The 23,834-nt window shown below is 48.5% G+C and overlaps 2 protein-coding genes across 12 annotated transcripts in view; both read left to right on the plus strand.

Annotated features, from left to right (window-relative positions):
- CALR3 (calreticulin 3) overlaps positions 1-10,841 on the plus strand; it is a 22,027-nt gene extending 11,186 nt beyond the window's left edge. For both annotated transcript variants that reach the window (XM_038566969.1, XM_038566970.1), the window contains 5 exons: positions 1,660-1,848; positions 5,286-5,393; positions 5,479-5,610; positions 6,643-6,735; positions 10,598-10,841. In XM_038566969.1, the coding sequence (XP_038422897.1) occupies positions 1,660-1,848; positions 5,286-5,393; positions 5,479-5,610; positions 6,643-6,735; positions 10,598-10,741 (666 nt within the window). In that variant the 3' untranslated portion in view covers positions 10,742-10,841. The remainder of the gene's footprint in view (positions 1-1,659; positions 1,849-5,285; positions 5,394-5,478; positions 5,611-6,642; positions 6,736-10,597) is intronic.
- A 3,861-nt stretch (positions 10,842-14,702) lies between these two features.
- Positions 14,703-23,834, plus strand: part of EPS15L1 (epidermal growth factor receptor pathway substrate 15 like 1) — a 96,862-nt gene continuing 87,730 nt past the window's right edge. For 9 of the 10 annotated variants that reach the window (XM_038566971.1, XM_038566972.1, XM_038566979.1 and 6 more), the window contains exon 1: positions 14,703-14,808. In XM_038566971.1, the coding sequence (XP_038422899.1) occupies positions 14,776-14,808 (33 nt within the window). In that variant the 5' untranslated portion in view covers positions 14,703-14,775. The remainder of the gene's footprint in view (positions 14,809-23,834) is intronic. The other variant, XM_038566976.1, reaches the window with a different exon arrangement.

Raw genomic sequence — 23,834 nt, forward strand, 5'->3', positions numbered from 1 at the left:
CAAGCTGTTAGAAAAATAAAATACTTCTATTGAAGGAGCACTGACAGCAGGGAGTCTTCTGAAGTAAGGAGCAGCTATCTCCGGGGAGGGGCTTCTTTTCATTCTGTGACGCCATGAAGGAATGGCTGAGAACCTCCCCTGCAGGTCAGCCCTCAAGGGTCTTCAAGGAGAGGGTCAGATCTGCATGTTAGAAAAATACCTCAGGTGTTCTGGGGACAAGGGGCGGAGAAACATGGTGATCAGTAGGCAGAGAGAAATGTGAGATTGTTAGGCCAAGGCTTCAACGGGATGCAGAACAGGGGAACGTTTTGACAGATAATTCAGGGGTGGGACCCAGAGGACTTCACAATGTTTGCAATGTGAGTACTGGGGATGTGGACATTAAGTCTCAGCAGCATTGATTGCTGCTAATCAGCAGGAAAAGCAAAGGCCAGTAAGGGGGCCAGGGCACACTTGGGATTTGTGTCTAGAACTGTTGGTTGTGAAATCCTGGCAGGCATCCCGGTAGAGGTGTCCAGTAAGTTGTTGGAGACTGTGGTCTGAAGCTCAGGCCAATGGTTGAGATTAAAGATCCTGGCTTGGAGCCACTGTATATGTGCAGGGGTGGATGTTCTCTCTCAGGAGGCTCTGCACCTGTGGATTTCTGTGGTTAAGTCCTGGAAGGTCCTAACAACCCGGCCAATGAGGCCAAAGTCTAAATTAGGAAAGGTGAGTGGAGACCAAGACGGGCAGGGATCAGGGAGTGAGCATTGGAAGAAGTGTGTACTCAGCTGTCACAGCAAACTACAGAGGTTGAGAGGGACACAGAACAGACAGAGCCATTTGGCCATGGCGTGGACAGCAGTGGCCTATCCCGCAAGGCAGAGCAGAGGCGTACTGCAGGAACTCTGACTTTTGGCTCTTAGCAGAGGGAGGATAATCCTGACAGAACCTTTAAGATGCTGAGGCCATGGCTTCCAAACCTGAGCAGCATCAGCATCTCTGGAGGGTCTGTGAAAGAGACTGGAGGGTCCGCCCAGGGGCAGATACAGCAGGTCATGCTGACCTGGTGACGGACATTCCCCAGGCATCCCAGTGACCCCCATGCTGTCCCAGCCCCACTTCAAGAACTGGCCGCTGCTGGAGCATGATGCAGGATTCCCCTCTGCTGCTGAATGCTTCCCTTGGGTCTGGTCTGGGGCTTTACGACCAAGACAGGCACTGGGCCTGCCCTCGCAGAGCTTAAATTGTTGGACAGCTCAGAGCATTAGAAAGTTCTTCCTTGCATTGAGAAATCGACTGGGCTTCATTTGGTATCTTTCAGAGTACCGAACAGGAAGTTGTTTTCCACGTAACTTGTCATAAATCAAACAGAGCAGTGGTCCCTTGGCTTATGCCCACCACCCTGTCGTAACCACCTGTGGGGGGTCTAACTAGGTAGGAGCCATCATCTACGCCAAAGGGGATCATCCACTCAAGTCTGCTTGGCAGTGAGGAAGTTTGGTACAAAGGGGTGATTTCTTCTGTAGGACGCATTTTTTTAAGTCAAGTCAACCCTGTCCCTAGAACCACTCTCCTTGCTATTTGTAACGAGCCTTTGAAGTCTTAAACCACATATGTAGACCTGCCCTGAAATGCCAAGGATCTCATCGTTATCCTTTCTCCCCTTAAAACATGCAGGTTGATGGCTTTACACATCTCTATGCTCTGATTTTAAGACCCGACCTCACTTATGAAGTGAAGATTGATGGTCAGTCAATTGAATCCGGCGGCATCGAGTATGACTGGAACTTAACATCACTTAAGAAGATGGAGAAGACCTCTGCAGAGTCCAAGGATTGGGAGCAAGTTGAAGATAGCAAATCCCAGGTGTGGATTTTCCCCCAAAAATTCTAGAGAGTGTGCCAGTGAGGTTTGTAAGTACTCAGGTCCTGTGGGATTGTTGTGATGCTAGTAATCAATCATGATGTCAACATTATCACAAAATGTCTTCTCTGGGGGCACCTGGGTGGCTCAGTCAGTTAAGCATCCAACTCTTGATTTCAGCTCAGGTCATGATCTCATGTTTGTGAGATGGAGCCTCATGTTGGGCTTCCACGTTGGCATGGAGCCTGCTTAAGATTCTCTCTCTCTCTCTCTCTCTTTCTCTTTTTTTTTTTTTTTTAATTTTTATTTATTTATGATAGTCACAGAGAGAGAGAGGCAGAGACACAGGCAGAGGGAGAAGCAGGCTCCATGCACCGGGAGCCTGATGTGGGATTCGATCCTGGGTCTCCAGGATCGCGCCCTGGGCCAAAGGCAGGCGCCAAACCGCTGCACCACCCAGGGATCCCTCTCTCTCTTTCTCTCTCTCTCTCTCTCTGCTCCTCTACTCTGGCTCCCAGCCACACTCTTTCTCTGTTAAAAAAATAATAAGAACTTTTAAAAATCGATCTTTCTAAAAAAAGTGTCTTCCCCAGAGCATCTGCTGCTGATCACAAAGCTTCACCCAGTGATGTAGAATAGTTTTATAATATTTGAGATGAAAGCAAGTAAATTTTATTTTTTAACCAAATTTTTTCTAAAAAGAAAAAGGAAAATGCATCAGCAACCTTTATAAAAATGATTTTTTTGTAATTTGGAATTTGAACAAAGTATTTTTTGAGCATCACACTTGTCACTGACAACGAAGAATCCATTACCATAATGGCTACGCATTCGTTTCCTAGGGCTGCCATAACAAAGTACCACCAAGTAAGTGGCTTAAAATGGCAGAAATGTATTCTCTAATGGTTCTTGAAGGCAAAAGGCAGAAATCTGGGGGTCAGCAGGTTCACACTCCTTCTAAAGGATCCAGGGGATAATCTGTCCTTGTTTCTTCCAGCTTCTGTTGGCTCCAGGAGTTTCTTGGCTGGTAGACATCATTCCCTGCCTCTGCCTCCTCATAGTCTTCTCTTCTTGTGTTCTTTCTGTCTCTTATAAAGATGTTTGCCCTTGGGTTTAGAACCCACTGGATAATCCATAATGACCTGCCTTCAGATCCTTTTCTCATTATAAGCTCGCATTCCAAGATTCTGAGATTTAGGATGTGGACAAACCATTCCTGGGAACCACCGCTCAACCCACTGCGAGCTACCTTCTGTCTTGTTTTGTTTTCAGTTTGTGTTTATTGTTGCAACATTTTATTTTGAACATCAAGCACCACACCAAACCCATGAGCCATTTATCTTAAGACAATTGTCTTTGCCATAACTAAAAGTACTGGACTATGTGGTTTGTTGTTGTTTTTTTTTTTTTTTTTAAGATTTAAGAGTGATAGCGAGAGCCAGAGAGAGATAGCATAAGAGGGAGAGGGAGAGAGAATATGAGGCAGACTCCCATGCTGAGTGCAGAGCGTGACACAGGGCTCCATCTCACCACCCTGAGATCACGACCTGAGCCAAAACCAAGAGTCAGTCACTTAACAGACTCTGCCACCCAGGCACCACTGGACTGTGTTTACAGTTAATTTCGGCAACTTAAAACTGATCGGTTGCACTGTTGATGATCAAATATGCCATCATGGACAATGTAATCAGTAAAACAAAAGAACAAAGTTTCTCCCTCCCTTGCTTACCTTCAAAACAGAACAAAATAGTAGTTTTCACCTGGAAAGAGCACTTACTTTATTTTTTTAAAAGATTTTATTTATTCATGAGAGACACACACACACACACAGATATAGGCAGAGGGAGAAGCAGGCTCCCTGTGGGGAGCTGATGAGGGACTCAATCCCAGGACCCTGGGATCACAACCTGAGCCAAAGGCAGTTGCTCAACCACTGAGCCACTCGGATGCCCCAAGAGCACTTATTTATTTATTTATTTATTTAGAGCACTTACTTTAAACAAGGCAGAGAATGGCAAAGGAACTGAACCTACAGCCCTCTGGGTGTGCAGAAGACAAGGTCTTGGGGTGAAAGTCCTGGATGCCTGAGTGCCAGCTAGCAGGGCTATGTGTCTCAGGGCCGAATGTCCGCAAGCGGGATCCCTGGTGGAGCCTAATCAACCTTTCAAAAGCTGGCCTCCAGACTGGCTGTGTTTTGTCCATATGTTTGGTTCCGTGTGAGTTCCTCAACAAATTAGTTCATGATGACATTATGATTTAATTGCCCGCAATCATAAGGAGCCAGCGACTCAGATTGAATTGTAACCGTTTCCTTGTCCCAGCACAAGAATGGTTCATCTGTTTCCAGCTGGGGTAGGGGCCAAAAGCAGTAGGGGAGGTGACCAAATCCTGGGTACCAATCATTGAGAAGTATTACATATCATGGAAAAGCCACAGTCTAAATGCAAAATGTTACTGTTTTTCAGTTATTCTAAAAGAGAAAGTATCTTTATATACAACGTTTATGTGTTTATGTTATCTGAATATTAATCCATAGCACCTTTTCTTCATCCATTTATTCAAATATTTGTTCAATACTACTAAGCCACATATATACAGAGATGTGTATGTATTATGTACATGTGTATATATGTGTATTACATGTGTGTATGTGTACGTGTACCATACATGTGTATTATGGATGTGTATACAGATGTGTTCATATGTATCATATGCCTGCATATGTGCATATATGTGTACATATGTATCTATATGTGTATAGTGTGACTGTTTATGTATATATAGAGAAGGTCTATATAACATAACTGCTTTTCTCCTGCTACCCCAGATAAGTCTTGGAACATTCCTTGGTGGTCCAGCTTCTCTGGAACATTCCATGTATGAGTGCTATGTAGAAAAATCACCTAACCAGTAGTGACTGTGTGGCCCCTCACTTCTCATTCCCTTTTGGCCCATTTTTTTTTTTTTTTTAGATTTATTTACTTATTTTAGAGAGAATTTGTGCAAGTGGGAGGGAGGGGCATAGAGAGAGAGGGAGACAAGCAGACTCTGTGCTGAGCAGGGAGCCCGGCACAGGGCTCAATCCCAGGACCCTGAGATCATGACCTGAGCTGAAGCCAGGAGTCGGCCATTTAACTGACTGAACCACACAGGCGCCCCTTGTCCCCTCATTTTAATTTCAGCCACTATTTTGAGTTTCGCCCACTGTTGTTCCTCTCACCAGCGTGGGAACGGTAGTGTAATCATGCCAAGGCTTATGGGAAAAATCCTGGCAGGGTGTGGCCCCCTGAGACCCTCGGTGGGACTGGGAACTGAGCACTTGGCCCTTTAACCACCAAATTGATTGCGATCAATGCCATGGACCCACTCCTGACTCTTGGTAGGCAAGAATTTCTTTTCTCAAATCTGGGAATCAGGTTTTTTTCTTACACACATTTAAGGACTGGGAGAAACATTTTCTGGATGCCAGTGCAAGCAAGCCAAGTGACTGGAATAGTGAGCTGGATGGGGACTGGCAGGCACCCATGCTACAGAAGCCTCCATACCAGGTACGTGGCACCTTCTCCCTGGGATGACCCTCCCTGGCCTTGGCCTGCATCCTTTGGGGTCACCACTTAGAGTTTGTTGTTGCAGGATGGCCTGAAACCAGAGGGTATAGACAAAGACATTTGGCTCCACCAGAAGATGAAAAACACCAACTATTTGACAGAATATGACCTCTCCGAATTTGAGAACATTGGTGCCATTGGACTGGAGCTTTGGCAGGTCATGTGGGTTTTTTTTTTTTTGAGATTTATTTATTTATTCATTCATGAGAGAGACAGACCGAGGCAGAGACATAGGCAGAGGGAGAAGCAGGCTCCCTGCGGAGTCTGACGCGGGACTCGATCCCAGGACCCCGGGAACATGACTTGAGCCAAAGGCAGATGTTCAACCAATGAGCCAACCGGGTACCCCTGATCATGTGGTTTTAAGTTTGCTGTAGTTTGAGGACTCTGAGCATCGGCCTAAACTCCTTCATTAATATAGCTGGTACTGTGTGCCTGGCGCCCATACCTGGATCCGAGACATACAGTGCAGACAAAACAGATATCCTTTCTGCCCTCTGGGCACTTCCTAGCTGCCGCCCTGCCCCCTGGGAATTCGTCACTCTTCTGTTTGGGTGGTGCTGCCACTGCTGGCCATGGCCTACTTTGCCCAGTAAGGTTCTCGGGCAGCAGTTGGCAACCATCGTGGAATGCTCAGGTCACTTGGGTGCTCTTCCAAGTCTCCATGCCCAGATAGCACTGAGGACCAGTTAAATCAGCATGCCCAGGGGTAAGGACAGGCATCAGGAGTTTCTAAAATGTTGTTGGCAATCCCAATATGCAGCTAAGATTTTTTTAAAGATTTTATTTATTTATTTATTTATTTATTTATTTATTTATTTATTTATTTATTTATGAGAGAGAGAGGGAGAGAGAGAAGCATGAACAGGAGGAGGAGGCAGAAGGAGAGGGAGAAGCAGGCTCCCAGCTGAGCAGAGAGCTGCCCGTGGGGCTTGATCCCAGGACTCTGGGATCATGACCTGAGCTGAAGGTAGATGCTTAACCAACTGACGCACCCAGTGCCCCAATATGCAGCTAAGTTTCAGAACCAGTACCTGAGAGGGAACAGGACGTTTTAGAAATGGGTTTAAGCAGGTGCTACTGTCAAGGGTCAATCACTGTGATGGCACTGAGCCAAATACAACTGTTTCTTGGTGGAACGCTGCCATATTCCTCCCATCAGTAAGGAAGGCCTCATTTTCATCCACAGGTGAGATCAGGAACCATCTTCGATAACTTCCTGATCACAGATGACGAAGAGTATGCTGAGAATTTTGGCAAGGCTACTTGGGGGGAAACAAAGGTACAGTGCACACAATGAACTTTTTGTTCATTATTCATTTATGTCTGTACTTGAGTCTAACATACAGGAAAGGGCTTGATGACTTTTCAATAGTGAACATCCCACCCAGATCAAGATACAGAACGTTAGCTGGGTTCCGGGAACCTCCTTGCATCCCCTCCCAACTGCCACCCGTCCCCAAAGGAACTACCACCACACAACAATTTGACTTCCTTTTGAAATTTGTATAAATGGAGCCACCTGATATTTACTCATCTGGGCAGTGGTGTGAGATTCATATTATCAAATATGGCAGCAGCTCAGTTTTAGCGTGTGAATATTTCAGAAGGTAGGTACCCATTCTCTGTTGATGTGGCTCTGGATTGCTTCCAGCTTGTGGCCTCATGAATAAAGCCATTACCATCATTCATGTGTATGCCCAGGAGAGGACAGGCTGGGTCACAAGATCCCACGCAGCCAGTTTTCAAGGTGTCATCCTATTTTCTGCTTCCTTGTGCGGTAGGTGAGAGTCTCAGTTTACCCACATCTTTGGCTATTGCTTGGTACTATTGTTAGTTGTTGACGAGTCAGATTTCTGAAGTATAATTTAGATACTGCAAGACACTCTTTTTTAGTGGAGAGGCCTGTGAGTTTTGGCAAATGAATCCAGTTGTGAAACCACCACCACCAATCTAGATGCAGAAGAGTGTCATCACCCTTAAACTCTCCTTGGGCCCTTGGTAGCCAGACCCTCTCCCACTCCAGGCCTCCACTGATCTGGTATCTGCCCCTATTGTCTCACCTTTTCCAGAGTGTCCTTAAATGGATTGACCTAGCATGCGGTCTTTTTTGAGCCTACTTCTCAAGCATAATGTGTCTGGGATCCGTCCATGTTGTTGGGGTAGCAGTCAGTAGTTAGTTTCTTTGTATTGCCGAGGGGTTTTTATCTGTTCACCAGCTGGCAGACAATTGGGCTGTTTCCAGTCTTCGACAGATGAAGGAATAATAATAATAAATAATAATAAATATTATTATTATTATAATAATATTATAATAATAAATATTTGCTTACATTTTGTGTGTGTGTGTGTGTGTATGTGTGTGCTTTTAGTTCTTTGGGATAAATAGCCAGGAAGAGCTGAGTCCGACAATAGATATTTAACCCCATAAGAAACTGCCAGGCTGTTCCCAAGGGCGCTGTGCTGTCTCCCATCCTCACCGGTGCTGGGGAGTGGGAGTGTCTCTAGGTAGGTAGTAGTAGCTCCAGTTTTAGCTTTAGTTGTGTTACCCTGATGACAAATGAAGGTTGGCACTGTTTTATGGCTTTTGTGGCCATCCAGACATCCTCTTTTGTGAAATGCCTGTGTTTTACTTATTGTTTTAATTGAAGTACAGTTGGCATACAATATTATATTAGTTTCGGGTGTACAACATAGTGATTCAACATGTATATACATTATGAAATGCTTGCCACCATAACTCGCTACCATCTGTCACCATACAAAGTTATTACAATATCATTGACTATATTCTCTATGCTCCACATGACATCCCCATAACTGACTTATTTTATAACTGGAACTTTATACCTTTCGACCCCCCTTCACCCATTTCACTCACCCCCTAACCCTGCCTCTGGCAACCATCAATGTGTTCTGTTTCTGTAAGTTCATTTTTAAAGAACAATCCATATAAATGAGATCATATGGCATTTGTTTTTCTTTGTCTTACTTATTTCACTTAGCATAATGCTCTCATGGTGTTGCAAATGGCAAGATCTCATTCTTTTTTTATGGCTGAGTAATATTCTACTGTGTGTGTATGTAGACACACACGTACGTATACATACATATTTATCACATTTTCTTCATCTGTCGATGGATAGTTGGGTTGCTCTCGTGTCTTGGCTATTGCAAATAACACTGCCATAAACATGGGGGTGCAGATGTCTTTTTGAGATAGTATTTTCATGTTCTTCAGATAAATAGCCAGAAGTAGAATTACTGGCTTATATGGTATTGCTATTTTTAAATTTGGAGAGGGTGTCATATTGTTTTCTGTAGTGATTGTACCAATATACATTCTCACCAACAGTGTAGGAGGGAACCCTCTTCCCTACATCCTTGGCCAACACTGCTTATGTAGTATTTTTTTGGTACTAGCCACTCTAACAGGTATGAGTTAATATCCCATTGTGGTTTTATTTTTTTAATTAATTAATTTATTTATTTATGATAGTCACAGAGAGAGAGAGAGAGAGAGAGAGAGGCAGAGACATAGGCAGAGGGAGAAGCAGGCTCCATGCACCGGGAGCCCGACGTGGGATTCAATCCCAGGTCTCCAGGATCGCGCCCTGGGCCAAAGGCAGGCGCCAAACCACTGCGCCACCCAGGGATCCCATCCCATTGTGGTTTTAATATGCCTTTCCCTGGGACGCTTGGGTGGCTCAGTGGTTTAGCGCCTGCCTTCAGCCCAGGGTGTGATCCTACAGTCCCAGGATCAAGTCCCACATTGGGCTCCCTGCATGGAGCCTGCTTCTCCCTCTACCTATGTCTCTGTCTCTGTCTCTCTCTCTGTGTGTCTCTCATGAATAAATAAAAATCTTTTACAAAAATATTATGCCTTTCCCTGACAATGAGTGCTGTTGAGCATCTTTTCCTGTGCCTGTCAGCCTTCTGTATGTATTTTTTGGAAAACGTCCGTTCAGATCCTCTGCCCATTTTTTAATCAGACTTTTTTTTTGCTATTAAGTTGTATAAGTTCTTATACCTCGGGTATTAATCCCTTATCAGATATGACTTGCAGGGATCCCTGGGTGGCGCAGCGGTTTGGCGCCTGCCTTTGGCCCGGGGCACGATCCTGGAGACCCGGGATCGAATCCCACGTCGGGCTCCCGGTGCATGGAGCCTGCTTCTCCCTCTGCCTGTGTCTCTGCCTCTCTCTCTCTCTGTGACTATCATAAATAAATAAAAGTTAAAAAAAAATTAAAAAAAAAAAAAGATATGACTTGCAACTATTTTTCTCCCATTCAGTAGGTTACCTTTTCATTTTGTTGATGGTGAGCCATTTATTCTCAAATCTGATTTCTGCTGCAAAGCTTTACTAAAGTTCTTCAAGAAGAACTTTGGAAACCTTCTTGATGTGCCTGTACCCCTAGCCCTTCTGTTGGTCCCATGTGCCTGAGCTTTCTCAGTTAGGCTCAGAGGACTCCTTCATTGCCTATCCACTGCTCAGCTTATTGAAGGATGGGGGCCCAGATACTCTGGGAATAGAAAGAAGTGGAGGGGGTTGTATTTATTCCCTGTGACTCTTGCAACAATTACCACAAACTGGATGGCTTGAAACAACACAAATTTATCACCTCACAGTTCTGGAGGCCAGAAGTCCAAAATCCAGTATCACTGGGCTAAAATCAAGGCCTTAGCAGGGCAACGCTCCCACCAAAGGCTCTAGGGGAGCATCCTTCTTTCACTTCTTGCAGCTGCTGGTGGCTCCTGATGCTCCTTGGTTTGTGGCCACGTGGCTCTAATTTCTGCCTCTGTCTTCACATTGGTCTGTTCTTCTTGTATCTTTGTATGTATCAAGTCTCTCTCTGCCTGTATCCCATGAGGACACTGGTGATGGAAGTTAGGGTTTGGGATAATCTTCCCATCTCAACATGCTTAACTTAATCATATTTGCAAAGAGCCCTTTCCCAGAGAAGGTCTAGGGATTAGGGCCTGGCATCCTCAGGGTAGGGGGGTGCGGTTCATCCAAGCTGCCCCTGGGGCAGTGTGGAGGCTTGCAAGAAGGCAGAGGCAGGCTGAATGTGGACACCCAGTCCACTCCCTGGAAACATAACCCCCAGCAGCTAATGTCTCATGTCTCTGTTTATTTCTCCAAGGGCCCCGAAAGGGAGATGGATGCCATACAGGCCAAGGAGGAAGTGAAGAAGGCCCGTGAGGAAGATGAGCAGGACTTGCTGATGGGCAGGTTTGGTGGGCAAGAAAACATTTTCCAGAGATTTCATAAGAGGGATGAACTTTAGTCATTCCCACCTCAGATAAAGATGACTGGTAAAACCTTGCCTTTACTTTAATCGACATGTAAAAGTGCAAATGTCAACATACGTGGTAATTTGTCCAGTTTTCTTTGAAAACGTTCCTATGCTTCTCAGTGGGGTTGGCCTGGTGTTCCGTCAGCCTCAGCCCTGCGTACCAACATGTTGTCTCTCGACAAACCTGAATGCTAGGAGTCAGAGGCCGGTAAGGGTCTGGCCAAAGATACGATGCTCTTTCCTGAGCCCCTAAAATGTTTTATAAATAAAAGTTGGTAAAACATATTTTTAAAAAGGAAAAATGATGCCTTATTTCTTCAGGCTGCAAATTACCAACAGCATATGCTAACCTTTTCCAATATGAAAACTTTACACAACGTCATTAGTGTAGAAAGGTTTTGCAGGCTTCACCTGTACACTGGTTATTTTGGAAAACCCGGATGTGTGTGCACAGACCTTTGACGTGCCATACAGAAGCCACTGCTTCTTTTCCCTCTGTGACCCACTTCTGTGGCCTTTTGTTCTCTGTAAGACAGAGGAATGAAATTCATTTTCTCAAGTGAAAATAGTAATTACTTCTCACTTCAATTTTTTTGCCTTGATCAAATAATTTGCTTTTTATTATTATTATTTTTTAAAGATTTTATTTATTCATTCATAGAGACACATAGAGAGAGAGGCAGAGACACAGGCAGAGGGAGAAGCAGGCATCATGCAGACAACCTGACGTGGGACTCAATCCAGGGTCCCCAGGATCACACCCTGGGCTGCAGGCGGCACTAAACCGCTGCGCTACGGGGGCCGCCCAATAATTTGCTTTTTAAAAGTCATGCATAACAGTCTTCTGATTTTTTAAAAAATATTTTATTTATTTATTCATGAGAGACACACACAGAGAGAGAGAAAGAGGTAGAGACACAGGTGGAGGGAGAAACAGGCCCCATGCAGGGAGCCCGACATGGGACTCCATCCTGGGTCTCCAGGATCATGCCCTGGGCTGAAGGTGGCGCTAAACTGCTGAGCCACCCAGGCTGCCCTAGTCTTCTGATTTGAAGGCAACTTTTTTCATACAGAAATCTGTGTTGGAAGTAATAAAATTTAGGACACTAAATTTGGACACTGGAATTTGGAATCCAGTGATATTACAAATAAGCTGGATACATTCGAAATTATATATGGCATGTTGCTGGATGATCAATGTGGAAAGTCTGCCTATGAAGTGAAATTCTGGCAAGTTTTGTTCTCACTTTGGCTGAAGTTGGCAGACCTTCAAATGTGGACTAAAAAAAAAATTATTTTTAGAGAGAGAGTGCGCATGTGCGCGTGCTCACACTCATGCATGTGAGTTGGTGGGGGTTGGGGGGCAGAGGGAATCTCAAGCAAGCCCCCCGCTCAGCACAGAGCCTGATGAGGGGCCTCTCTCACCAACCCTGAGATCATGACCTGAGCCAAAATCAGGAGTTGGATGCCCAACTGAGTGAGCCACCCAGCTTCCCCTAAATGTGGACTTTTTGACTGATGGCTAATGGTTTCTTGGGGGTTGGTTATCACTCTCAGAAATGACTCATTTCCATGAAGTACAGGGATGGGATTCAACAGTCTACCTCTTTAATCTCTGAACCAGGTAAGAAGCTACTGAGGAAAGAACTGAGGAAAGAAGCAGAAACAGGTTTAGAGGGAAAATGCTGGAAATAGTTGTATGAAGTTGGGTCAGACCAGCTCAGATCCCGCAGAGCTCATCTCCTGGAGCAGTGCCATCCTGGGGAACTTTTCTGTGAAGATAGAGATGTTTCCCACTTGCACTGGCCAGTATGGTGGCCACTGGCCACACGTGATCCCTTGAAATGTGGCTAGTGGGATTGAGGAATGATTTTTTAAAAAGATTAATAAACACTGGTTTTAGAGTAGTTTTAGGTTCACTGCAAAACTGCAGAAAGCACAAAGAGTACCCATATGCTCCCACTTGTACACCACACATCCTCCCCCACTATCAATATCTCACAACATGGTGGTACAGTTGTCACAATCATTACCTCCCAGAGTCCATAGTTTACATTAGGATTCACTCCTGGTGTTGTACATTCCATGGAGAAATGGGTTTTTAACCTTATTTAATTGTAATTAATTCAAATTGCCACTTGGACACACATGATGTATGGCCACCATGTTGGACAGTGTAGCTCTGGACTCTGACGAGAAAGGTTGCAGGATGGTGGCTCACTGCCCGGTGTGGTGGGTACAGGAGGAAAAGGGAATCACAGGCCGCTAGCTGGGTGGGACTCATAGCATCAAGCTTCTGTTTCCAGGCATGGATGATGCAGGAGAGTCTCTGTGGTCATTGCCTCTGTAGGTTCTGACACTAAGGCTGGAAGCCTGCATATGACAGACATTTCACAGACACCCTTACCCATTGGTTTCCTGTCATGTTCTGTCACAAAGACGCAGGAAGGCAGGCAGAGAGGCCTTTTTTTTTTTTTTTTTTCTTTTTTCAGGCTTCTGCCAGCACCTTAGGCAGTGGTGAGAAAAAACATCAGTGACTTTAGCAATGGCAAAACAGCAGTAGCTGGGTTCCTGCTCATGGCCCAGTGATGATGGGTTTTGGGTAACACTTTTTTCCCTTTTGACCTTTAGCCCTAGAAGGGCTAGCAGTTTCCTGCAGTTTCTAGTCTTTAGGTAACCTTATATTCCTGTTCTGTTTTTCCCAAACTTTTACACTTATTCTCCTATATCAAATGGTCCTCTGCCTGAAATATCTAGAATGACATGACGTTTCCTTATGGAACACAGACTGATAAAGGAGTCAAGACAGCTAAAAGCCTCTATTACCACACCTGGACCACTGCTCTGGCTTTTCAGCTGGCCCACCCCCATCCATCCATCCATCGATGCTCAGGCCACTTTGCCTGCTGCATTGAGAGTCACCATTCTAGAACACAAATCTGATTGTGTTCAAACCCTCTGGTGGCTTCCCATTGCTCTTTACATATTGAACGGAAGGGTAAAGGAGCATGCTAAGCTTGAAAACTTGGAACTAAGACTGCAAAACAGTCTCAAGAGAGGATCAGATGACACATGGTCTTATCTCATTGCTATTGGCTCATGGGTGTCTCATTAAGACCAGCAGCAGCTTGACTCCAAAATGGAGGAGGTGGACAGGAACCTGTGCCCCACCCCTGCGATCACATGGCCTCCTGGCTTGCCTGCCTAAGACACGGTTGCCTGGCTAGGTTTACTGTGCGACCATCACAGGAGGCCAGGCAAGGGAGGCCCACCTGCCCTAAGGAAACCTTGTGCCACTGTGGTCAGCTGCTTGGCTGCCCTGTTGGTGGAAACTAGCCACAGATGAGTGTGTGTCCCTAGGCAATAGAAGACAAAACATCTAAAGCAATAAATGTCCCCTCCAGTATCGGTTCTCCAGGAAACATCAGGCCCAGCTCTGTGCCAGGCACAGTGTGAGACGTGGAGGGGGAATAACAGCAAACACCTATTACCATCCCCTCTTTTCAGAAGGGGACTGGGGGCTCAGAGAAAGTACTTAGGTGACTTGCCAAGGTCACTGTGCCAGAAAGTGGCAGTTGGGAACTTAACACACACACACCCCTATCCTAGAAACAGGGAGCGTTTGGGCACCGCGGGGTTCCTGACCCTCTGCGGGGTGGGCAACAACTCCCCACAAGGCGTTTGGCAGGTGCACCGGGAAGGGGATGAACGAGAGCGCGTCAGACTTAGGCAGCGGGCCGGGCCGCGGGTAAGTGAGCAGGTGAGCTTGGCGCGCGCTGGGGGTCCTGCGCTCCTCCCCGGCCCCGCCCCCGCCCCCGCCCCCTCCCGGCTGGGCTAGGCGTGAACGGCCCCGCCCCCGGCCCCGCCCCCGGCCCCGCCCCCTGGTGTTCGGTTGCGCGTGCGCAGCCCCGCTTCGGCCCCGCCCTCGCCCGGACCCAGCTGCGCGCGCACCGCCCCTCGCCCCCGTGCGCACGCGCGGCACCGCCCCCGTCTCCCCGGCGCTCGGAGCCCGAGTCCGCGGGAAGATGGCGGCTCCGCTCATCCCGCTCTCCCAGCAGGTACGGGCCGGCGGGAGGGGGTGCAGCGCGAGGGCGCGGGGCGCGAGGCTGGCGCGGCGGACAGGCTGATGCGCGGGGAGCCCCAGCCGGGCGGCGGCGGCTCGCGCTGAGGCGCCCCCGCGGAGGGCGGGCGAGTGGGCGGGCGGTCCTGAAGGTGACAGGCCGGCCCAGCCCGCGGCCTCCCGCGCCCTGGCGACCCTCTGCGGGTGGCGTACAGGCGGGGCCGCTGCCTGTGTCTGCACGGCCCGGGCCCTGGCTCGGCCCCGCGCCCGGCCTTCGCCGCAGCTCGGGCAGGGCGAGGCGCTGTGGCAGCGGGCTCTCATTCGGGGAGGTGGGCGAGGGGAGTGAGCCTTCCTGCCGGTGCGTCGGCCCCGCGGGTCTTTGTCTCCTGCCGGGTCCCAGCGCCGGGGCGGACGGTGTCCCCGCCGGGGTGGTGGGGCGGAGAGCCCTGCCAGAGCCGGGACCCTCCCGCAGCGCGATCCCGGACTCACCGCCTCTCTTCCTTGGGAGCTGTTTCTGCCACCCTTGAATCGAGAAAGAGGAGATCGCACGTCCCCGAGACCCTCTCCATGCCGTCAGATGCGCTTGGTGGTCTTACTAAGGGGCAGGAGCAGTGGCGCGACAGATGCGTGCAACAAGGAGCCTTGCGCAGGCAGCCCTGCTCCCTGGGAGCGACGTTCATTCATTTCTCCGTCAGACGTGCAGGGAGTGCAGCCGTCCCCCAGACAGACAAGGTCGCTGCTCTCCCGGAGGTGACACTCTCATGGGAAGTGGAAACTACCTGTGCCCTGCTAATAACAGCCGCCTCTATTGACGGAATACCCGTGTCGTACCAAGCACCGTACGATAAGCATTTTGCCTGAAGTATATCTGGCACAGAGGTGGGAGTAAGAGTGAAGACACGGGGTCATTATCGTCTTGTGTTTATTTCTTGGCTCCATCATTTATTTCTCTGAGTTTCCTTGAGCGACACGTTTAGAACTCATTTGGAAAATGGATATATAAGGAGTATTGGGATAACGTGAAGATTAAGCCTGTAAAGTGCGTAGTGCAGTGCCAGGCACATCACAGCACACAGTGATACTGTATTATCATCATTTAATTCTCTGGCAGATTGGGACATATGGGAATGTAGACCACAGCAGCAGGAATGCTAAACCTTGAGAGAGAGCGGATAGATGTGTTGACATGACCATGACCAGCTGCTGTTCAGAGGAGGAACACATGCACACCTGCTAAATCTAGCAAGAACCAGCCAATTTGTAACACTGTCACTAAATTAAAAGTATTAAAGACCAGTGGTTATTGACTAGCATTCTCATAGCAGACACCAAAGTGCTATGTAAACTAGGTGCTCTACAGATGTGGGGTATTGTTGTCATTGGCCAGTTGTTACAGTTGAGGGTATGTGTGTGTGTGTGTGTGTGGGGTACAGGTTCGATTAATGAGAAAGTGCTCCCAGTTTTTTGGGGGAACCTTTTTAGAATTCCTATCACATTTTGACAGTAGCCCTAGTTTGAACTTTAATGAAAATAATGGCTAATGTTTATTGAGTGCTTTAGAGTTTAAGTGCTTCTTAACATGTTGACACTTATCCACACAACAAGGGGAGGGGAATTCTTATTTTACTGATGAAGAATTAGCCTCGGAGGAGGGCAGTGGTTTGCCCTTGTGGGTTAAGGTAAGAAAACCTGAATCCGGTCATGTGATTCACCTGCTTAGCACCTTTTTTTTTCTTTTTTAAATATTTATTCATGAGAGACACAGAGGGAGGGAGAGAGAGAGAGAGGAAGAGACACAGGCAGAGGGAGAAGCAGTCTCCATGCAGGGAGCCCGATGTAGGACTCGATCCCAGGTCTCCAGGGTCATGCCCTGGGCCGAAGGCAGTGCTAAACCGCTGAAGGCAGTGCTAAACCGCTGAGCCACCCGTGCTGCCCTGCTTAGCACCTTTTGGAATAAGATCTCAATTCCTTCTCAGGAAGCCTTGCTGGTCTGGTACCTGCCTGCCCTCTCCCACCTCATGCTTTACCTGTACCCACACTGCAGCCATGCTAGCTGCTTTTTTACTCCTCCTATAGTCCAAGCTCCTCCTATAGTCTGACCTCAGGGTATCCTCACTGGTTGTTCCTTCTTCCTGAAGTTCTCTTCATAGTTTCTTCTCTTGGTGCTTTCAGTGCCTGGCTCTTTTCCTGTCTTTAGGTGGTAGCTCATTCTTCCCAGAGGCCTTTGCTGACCCCTCTGCCGTAGCACTAGCAGTGTGCTAGTGTCCACACACCCCTCAGTACCAATCATGGTCTACAGATGTCTGTTTCTCCCCCATTAGACCAGGCACCCAGTGAGAGCAGGTACAGGCCTCTTGTTCCTATGACCAGCACCCAGGAGGTGTCTGGTAAACTCATGAAGCAGGAATCTGAGACTTACACCTATGAGCGCTAGTTACAGATGGCTTTTCTTCTCCATGTGTGGAATGGGGCTAGGGGTGGGAGTGGAATTGAAAGAGGCCTTGCAAGAGACCGTCAGCCAGGAGCCTGTGACAGCTTTAGGTCTCTGACTTCTATATTTTTTTCTTGTTCCTTTATATGTCAAACAAAGGCATGACCAGCTTTTCTTCCTTAGGTAGCTATGCCAACATTTCTCTATACCTCTTCTTATGTGGAGTTCTGCGCCAGGTGTTCCTGTTGCCCTAGGTGGGAGGTGTAGCCCTTCCATGTGTTTTTAGCCCAGCTGAGGGATCACACAGGTTCAAGCATGGGTATGATTCCAGGATAGTTTCTGGTGGGTGGCAGTCAGGGAGCCCCCTGGAGCATGAGGCTGTGCTCTGGTTGGACTGAGGTGCCAAGTGCACTTGGAACACGGGTGGCCAGTTGAAGGTGAGTAAAGTGGTTGCCAGCAGGTTTGCAGAGGGAGAAAGGGGTGTTTCTTCTCTGTCCCCAGCACTTTTCCTATTGGCATCTTTCCTGGTCTGCTCTATTATCCCCAGGATCTGTGACACCTCTTTCACTGTATAGTCTCTGAATACAAATCTTTCCCGTTTGAAAAGTGAGGATTCTAGGGTTGATTTCTTCCTCCACTGGCGTCTGGGTGATTTCTGTTTCTCCCTGCCTCCAACCACAGCTCCACTGTGCTTCTCTGACCCCAGATATGACCCATGTCCCTCACCCCCTTTGTACCATGTGGTCTCTTAAGCTACTGGGCATCATGCCATCCTTAACCCCAGTGGCCTGTCGTTGGTCATCCTTGAGCCCTACCACATGGGTCACTGGAACCCACCAGTTGGCCTTCATTGTCTTCTGCATCCTTTCTCTCTGCTCCTGTTTTAGGGCCTCCCCACAGAGGATGCCCTTTCCCTACCAGGACCCTTCCAGAGTCTAGCCTCTCTTTTCTCCCTTGCCAACCCCACACCCCACCCCCATTGGTTGTTTGCTGGAATTGGCCACCTTCTTGCCACATCCATAAGTTCACAGGGCTGGGGCTGTCCCCCTTCCTACTTAGCCTCTCCCTCTTAGTTCATTCCACACAACCACCCTCCCTGCTCCAGCAACTTCCAGCTGCTCCTGTTTCACTCCCCTCAGTATGTCCAGCTCGACTGCTCCTGGTTTAGCATTTCCCACGCCCCCTGTGCCTCCACCTGACCTTGCCGGCTTGGTCTCCCACACTTGCACCATTTCCCCATATACCCTTGCTCTTCCCAGTGCTCCCCCTATGCCCTCCGTGGTGCTGTTGCTCCCTCCTCATGCTGTGACCTCCTGCTGTAGCCTTCCCCACGTTCTGCCCACTGGAGGCCACTCTCGGAGGCCTCCTTGGTGGTGTCTTCCCTCAGTCCCACCCCAATGACAGTTCTCTCTGCTGCACCTTTTGTGGGTCCCTTGTGTGGCCCTCGACCCAAGAAGCACATGGAAAGCCTTGGGCTCATTGATGAAGAGAGTGCCCTGTGCAAGGAATTCCACACCCCCACCCCCAGGTGCCACTGGGGTCCTCCTCCTCTGCCATGTGCTTCCTATGCCCAAGCACTTAAGATACATCATCTTTTTAATGGGTGCCAGGTTCTAGGAGGTTTTTGTTCCCATTTTGCAAACAGAAAACTGAGAACCAAAGGGATTTAGGTAACGGAAGTCCCATAGTTGGTGAGTTGAGCCCACATCTGTCTGCCTGCAGAGCCCTGCTCTTTCCCTTCTTCCAGGCAGCCTTCTGGGCACCTCGCCCAGAGCAACACCCGGTGAACGTGTCTGCAGTGAATGCCAAGTGCTTGGGACACTTGTTTGTCCTTTCGTTCCTTGTTTTTTTCTCTAAAATAATTGCTAGTCTCTCTGTCTTACTAGAATGCTAATGGTGATGTGTTATAAATTGGTGGGTAGAGAGGAGGTTTTTAGAGTAAAGACTGGCCCTGCCCTGGAAGATCCTGAATTCCCTGTCTGTATCTTACTGACCTGCTCTGGCCTGGCATTTGTGAGCTGAGTAGCTCCCAGTTAAGTACGTTTTGCTCCCTCAGCCTCAATTTTGAACTTTATTTTTTTTATTTTTTATTTTTTTTAAGATTTTATTTATTTATTCATGACAGACACAGAGAGAGAGGCAGAGACACAGGCAGAGGGAGAAGCAGGCTCCATGCAGGGAGCCCGACGTGGGACTCAATCCCGGGACTCCAGGATCATGGCCTGGGCCGAAGGCAGGCGCTAAACCACTGAGCCACCCAGGGATCCCCCAATTTTGAACTTTAAAGCAACTTAGCTATGCCTATTTCTTTAGCCGATCAGCTGATCTGGGAAGTGAATGTCTTTGATCAGGTGGTACTTGAGAGCTGAGTGTCAACTCTCTGATGCCTCAAGCCACTTCATGTCATCATACCGACAGATGGATACAGCTGCTGTCACCTTCATGAGAGGCACCCTGTCAGCCACTGAGGGGGTGCTCTCAGGCTCTCCCCATGCAGACCTCACCTGAATATCTGGCGTCCGTGCAGAAAGCTACTACACATTCTTTCCCAAAGAGGACTTCCCCTTCCCATTTTCATTTGAGGTCCCTTTAGGGTGTGTGTGTTTTCAGTGTTAGGGTCCCCAGATGTTCTTTCAGTGCCCTCAATTGTGTAGTGTTTTCAGTTTCTCCACGTGCGAGCTGACAGTAATTCTATATTATGTGTCTGCCTCCTGACAGTGGAATGTCAGCACCTTATGTGTGCACTGTTCATTCAGCAGATACATATCAGGCATCTTCTCTTTGCTGGGCACTTCCAGGGCAGTGGGATGTAGCTGTGAACTGGAAGACAGCCCTGTCCCACATAGCCGAGGGTCTCAGGAGCAGGGCACAGGTGGAAGGAAACAAACAAGTATGTAGTGTGTCCCAGGGTGAAGTGATCTGCACAGTGAGAACTGACTCGGAGTCTATGGTCCACGTGTGAGGTTGGGGAGGCCTCAGGCGCCACAGACTGACCAGGAAAGGCATTTTGCATTGCTCACTGTATCCTCCCAAGTCACCCTAGTCAGTCTTATTCTCACTTTATAAAAGGGTAAACTGAGGCCCAGAGGCATATGTTACTTGTGAATGGTCACACCTGGCGAGCTTGCACTGATGCAGCTCATCTAATGCAGGCCTGGGGCTCTGTGTTGCATTGTCGGTTCTATTTGTTTGTTTATTTAAGTAGGCTCCATGCCCAGCATGGAACCCAGTGCAGGGCTTGAGCTCATGACCCTGAGATCAAGACCGTAGTTGAGTCGGAGGCTTAATTGACAGAGCCACCCAGGTGCCTCTTTTTATTATTATTATTATTTTAACTGCCAAGCATACAACAGTGTGAGATCTCATTTGGTTTTAAACTGGTCGTGGGACGCCTGGGTGGCTCAGTGGTTGAGCGTCTGCCCTCGGCTCAGGGCGTGATCCTGGGATCGAGTCCTGCACCAGGCTCCCCACAGGGAGCTTGTTTCTCCCTCTGCCAGTGTCTGCTTCTCTCTTGTGTCTCAGTGGTTGTGCCACCTAACCTCTAGATACTGTGGAGTCTGATGGAGAGAAGATCATTTGTTTAAATTCTTATTTTGTTTTAATCATATCTCACTGAAAAGTCATGGGAGAAATGGCAAGGCAGCCTTATCGTCTTTACAGGTTTCCCTGCTCAAGTGGGTATTTGTTGCTTCACTGAGACTGATGCAGAAATGAGTAAGCCATGCCTGGCCCATGAGGAGGGTTGGTTTGATCCAGGCCACAGTGGAGGCACAGGCCATGAGTGGTCAGAGCTGGATGAGGGGTGGATAACTTGCGTCCACTTGGAGAAGGGGCATTTGGGCTGGGCTGTGGGGATGCTGGGAAGAGAGGAACGAATGCTTTTTCAGACGGAGGCAGAACAAAATGAACAGAAGCCAAGACGCTGGGATTCTAGCTCAAAGGGCCAAATGTGAGGCCAGGACTGTGTTCTCTGGGGTCCACAGCCCTCTTTTAACTACAGTGATTTAGAGATTAAAGGAAGGAGGTGGTTTGGTAAATGGAACACAGTCTGTGCTTGGCCTACAGATTGACCTGAGACAAAAGGGACTGATACGGTGTCTGCTTGCTTAGAGAGCGGCCCATGTTGAGGGAGTGGGGAATAGTGGGAAGGAGACCTGCCTGCTGGGTGACCCAGAGGGCTCCTTGGAATGCTCTGCCTGCCATAGTAGGCCCAGCCCTTAGTGTCACAAACTGCTGGAGGGAAGTAGAAGTTGCAGATGACCACAAACAGCCATGTCCTCAGACTTCCGTCTGGCCTTACCTATTGGGTGGGATTGTTGTACTCTTGATGGCAGAATCAATTTACCAATTCTGTTTCAGACCAGCTGATACAAAGTCAGTTCTCCTTTTGTAGACACTGGTTGAGAGCAGGAAAGGATGGTGCCCGGAGGGCTGGTTGTCCGTCACTGCAGACTGGAATTGGGCTTCTGCCCCATCCAGCTTCCTACTCATCTGCATCCCACTTTCCCAGTTTTGCCCTCCCTGTTTGCTCTGCCCTGCGGCCCCTGGGCCTTTTTAAAAAATATTTATTTGAGAGACAGAGAGCGAGCAAGCAAGCTCACAAGCTGGGAGAGGGACAGAAGGAGAGGGAGAAGCAGGCTCCCCGCTGAGCAGTGAGCTCAATCCCAGGACTCTGGTATCATGACCTGAGCTGAAGGCAGACACTCAACTGACTGACCCACCCAGGTGTCCCAACCCCTGGGTCTTCCTTTCAGTTACTTGTTCAGGTGACATGCCCTCTTGCCTCAGGGCCTTTGCACGTGATTTTATGGCCCTTTTCTGAGATATTCTATCCCCCACTTTATTTCTGGGTTAACCTCTGCTCCTCCTCATATCTCAGTTGGCACATCACTTCCTCAGCTAAAGCCTTCCCTGACAGGCTGGCCCAGCTTCTCTGTTGCTGCCTGTGGGGATACTCTGTACTTTTCCACATCCCAGCCTGTAATTTTCTATTGGTGGGATTATTAGATTGATGGTCATTCTCTCCTACCATGTAGACTAGGTCCACAAAGGCCTGTTTTAACTCGTCCCTGTTCCCCAGGTGCTCAGTAATCATCTGTTGAAGGAATGGCAGAGTGATAGGGCAGGTCCACAGTATGTGAGGCAGGTAAGGGCTATGGCAGGATCTTAAGGAGTGAAGTGACTGGTGGCATAGAGAATGGGCAGAGCTGGGTACTAGCTCAGAGACGTTAGTTGTGATGTGGGCATGAAGTGATAAAGAGTAGCCTGGCCTGAGGTGGTTTCCGGAAGAGCAGAAGGGGTTGGTGATTGAAGGAATGTGTGAGATGGTTATTTGCACCAGAGCCTTCTAAGTGTGGGGAGGAAGAAGAGGCAGGTGGGGTGTGTTCAGCTAGCAAAGCAAGACCAGCTTTCCTGGGTGTTGCCAGGTGGGTAGCTGGGTCAGTTGAGACAAGAGCCATCACCTTGCAGTGGGCCCTCCGGGCTTGATGGGGCCCTACATTTAGGTGCAGTTGAGAAGCAGCCTAGCTCCTGGGGTCACTGTCACATCCCATTTGCTGAGCACCCATCCTATGCTGGTCTGGGACTAAGAGAAATAAAACGGAGCCCCCACCCTTTAGATGGCTCAATTGGAGCTGGGTTCCCAGGCACACAGATAGATAGGACCCCAGGTGGCAGATACCCTCATGGAGGTCAGGTGGCAGCCTGCAGAAGCGGAATGAATTGCCTCCACTGGGTTGGAAATAAGGAAAGGAGGAAGAGAGGGCCTGGGTCTTCCTTCCTTTTTTTCCTCTTCTGTTCCAGCAGGACTGGAGGAAGCAGATGGGTCCAGCCTTTGAGACAGGCCACTCATCATCCTCTCTGACCCTGTCAGAGCCTCCTTCCCTGACTCTGGTAACCTAGGTGTTGGGGAGAGATTGGGGGTGCAGGTCTTGTACAGAAGTAAGGGAGTGTGGTTGGACACCCACTTTGTGCCCATTCACCACTGACTCCCCATTAGGGAAGTGTCATTGTCACTGTCTGTGCTCGTTTCTGAACAAGGAAACTGAGAAGGATAGAGCTAAAATGACAGGTTCCAGGCCTCCCAGGGAGTTGGGGTGCGTGCTTGGATCAGATTGCAGCTCCAAAACCAGTGTTCTCTCCTGTGGACACTGCACCGTGGGCTCCTAGGGGGTGGGCAGGAGCAGCCCTGTCCCTGCTGTGTCCCTAGTCCCTGTAGCAAGCGGGTGATGACTGTTGATTGGCGGCTGCTCGCTCCAAATAGCAGCCAGGAGCAGTCTCTAGCTGCCATTCACAGTAGTTGAGTGGAAATGTCTTATCTCCTTGGTGAAGAAGCAGGAACCTACTGCGCTGGTGAGGTAACTCAGGGAGGCCTTGAGGGCCAGCATCCTGATGGCCAGGCCCCCACCTTTCACAGGGCTGCCCATGTCTCTGCACTTCAGCTATGAGGTGTGGGGAGGGTGTTCTCTGATTTACTAATGACAGTAATAAGCATACCTGTGGAGTCATAGAAGATGTGTCTTCCTTTTTTTTTTTTTTTTAAGATTTTATTTATTCTTGAGAGAGAGAGAGAGAGAGAGAGAGACAGGCAAGAG

Source organism: Canis lupus, chromosome 20, assembly GCF_011100685.1.
Source record: "Canis lupus familiaris isolate Mischka breed German Shepherd chromosome 20, alternate assembly UU_Cfam_GSD_1.0, whole genome shotgun sequence".
In the NCBI taxonomy this organism is placed as follows: domain Eukaryota; kingdom Metazoa; phylum Chordata; class Mammalia; order Carnivora; family Canidae; genus Canis; species Canis lupus.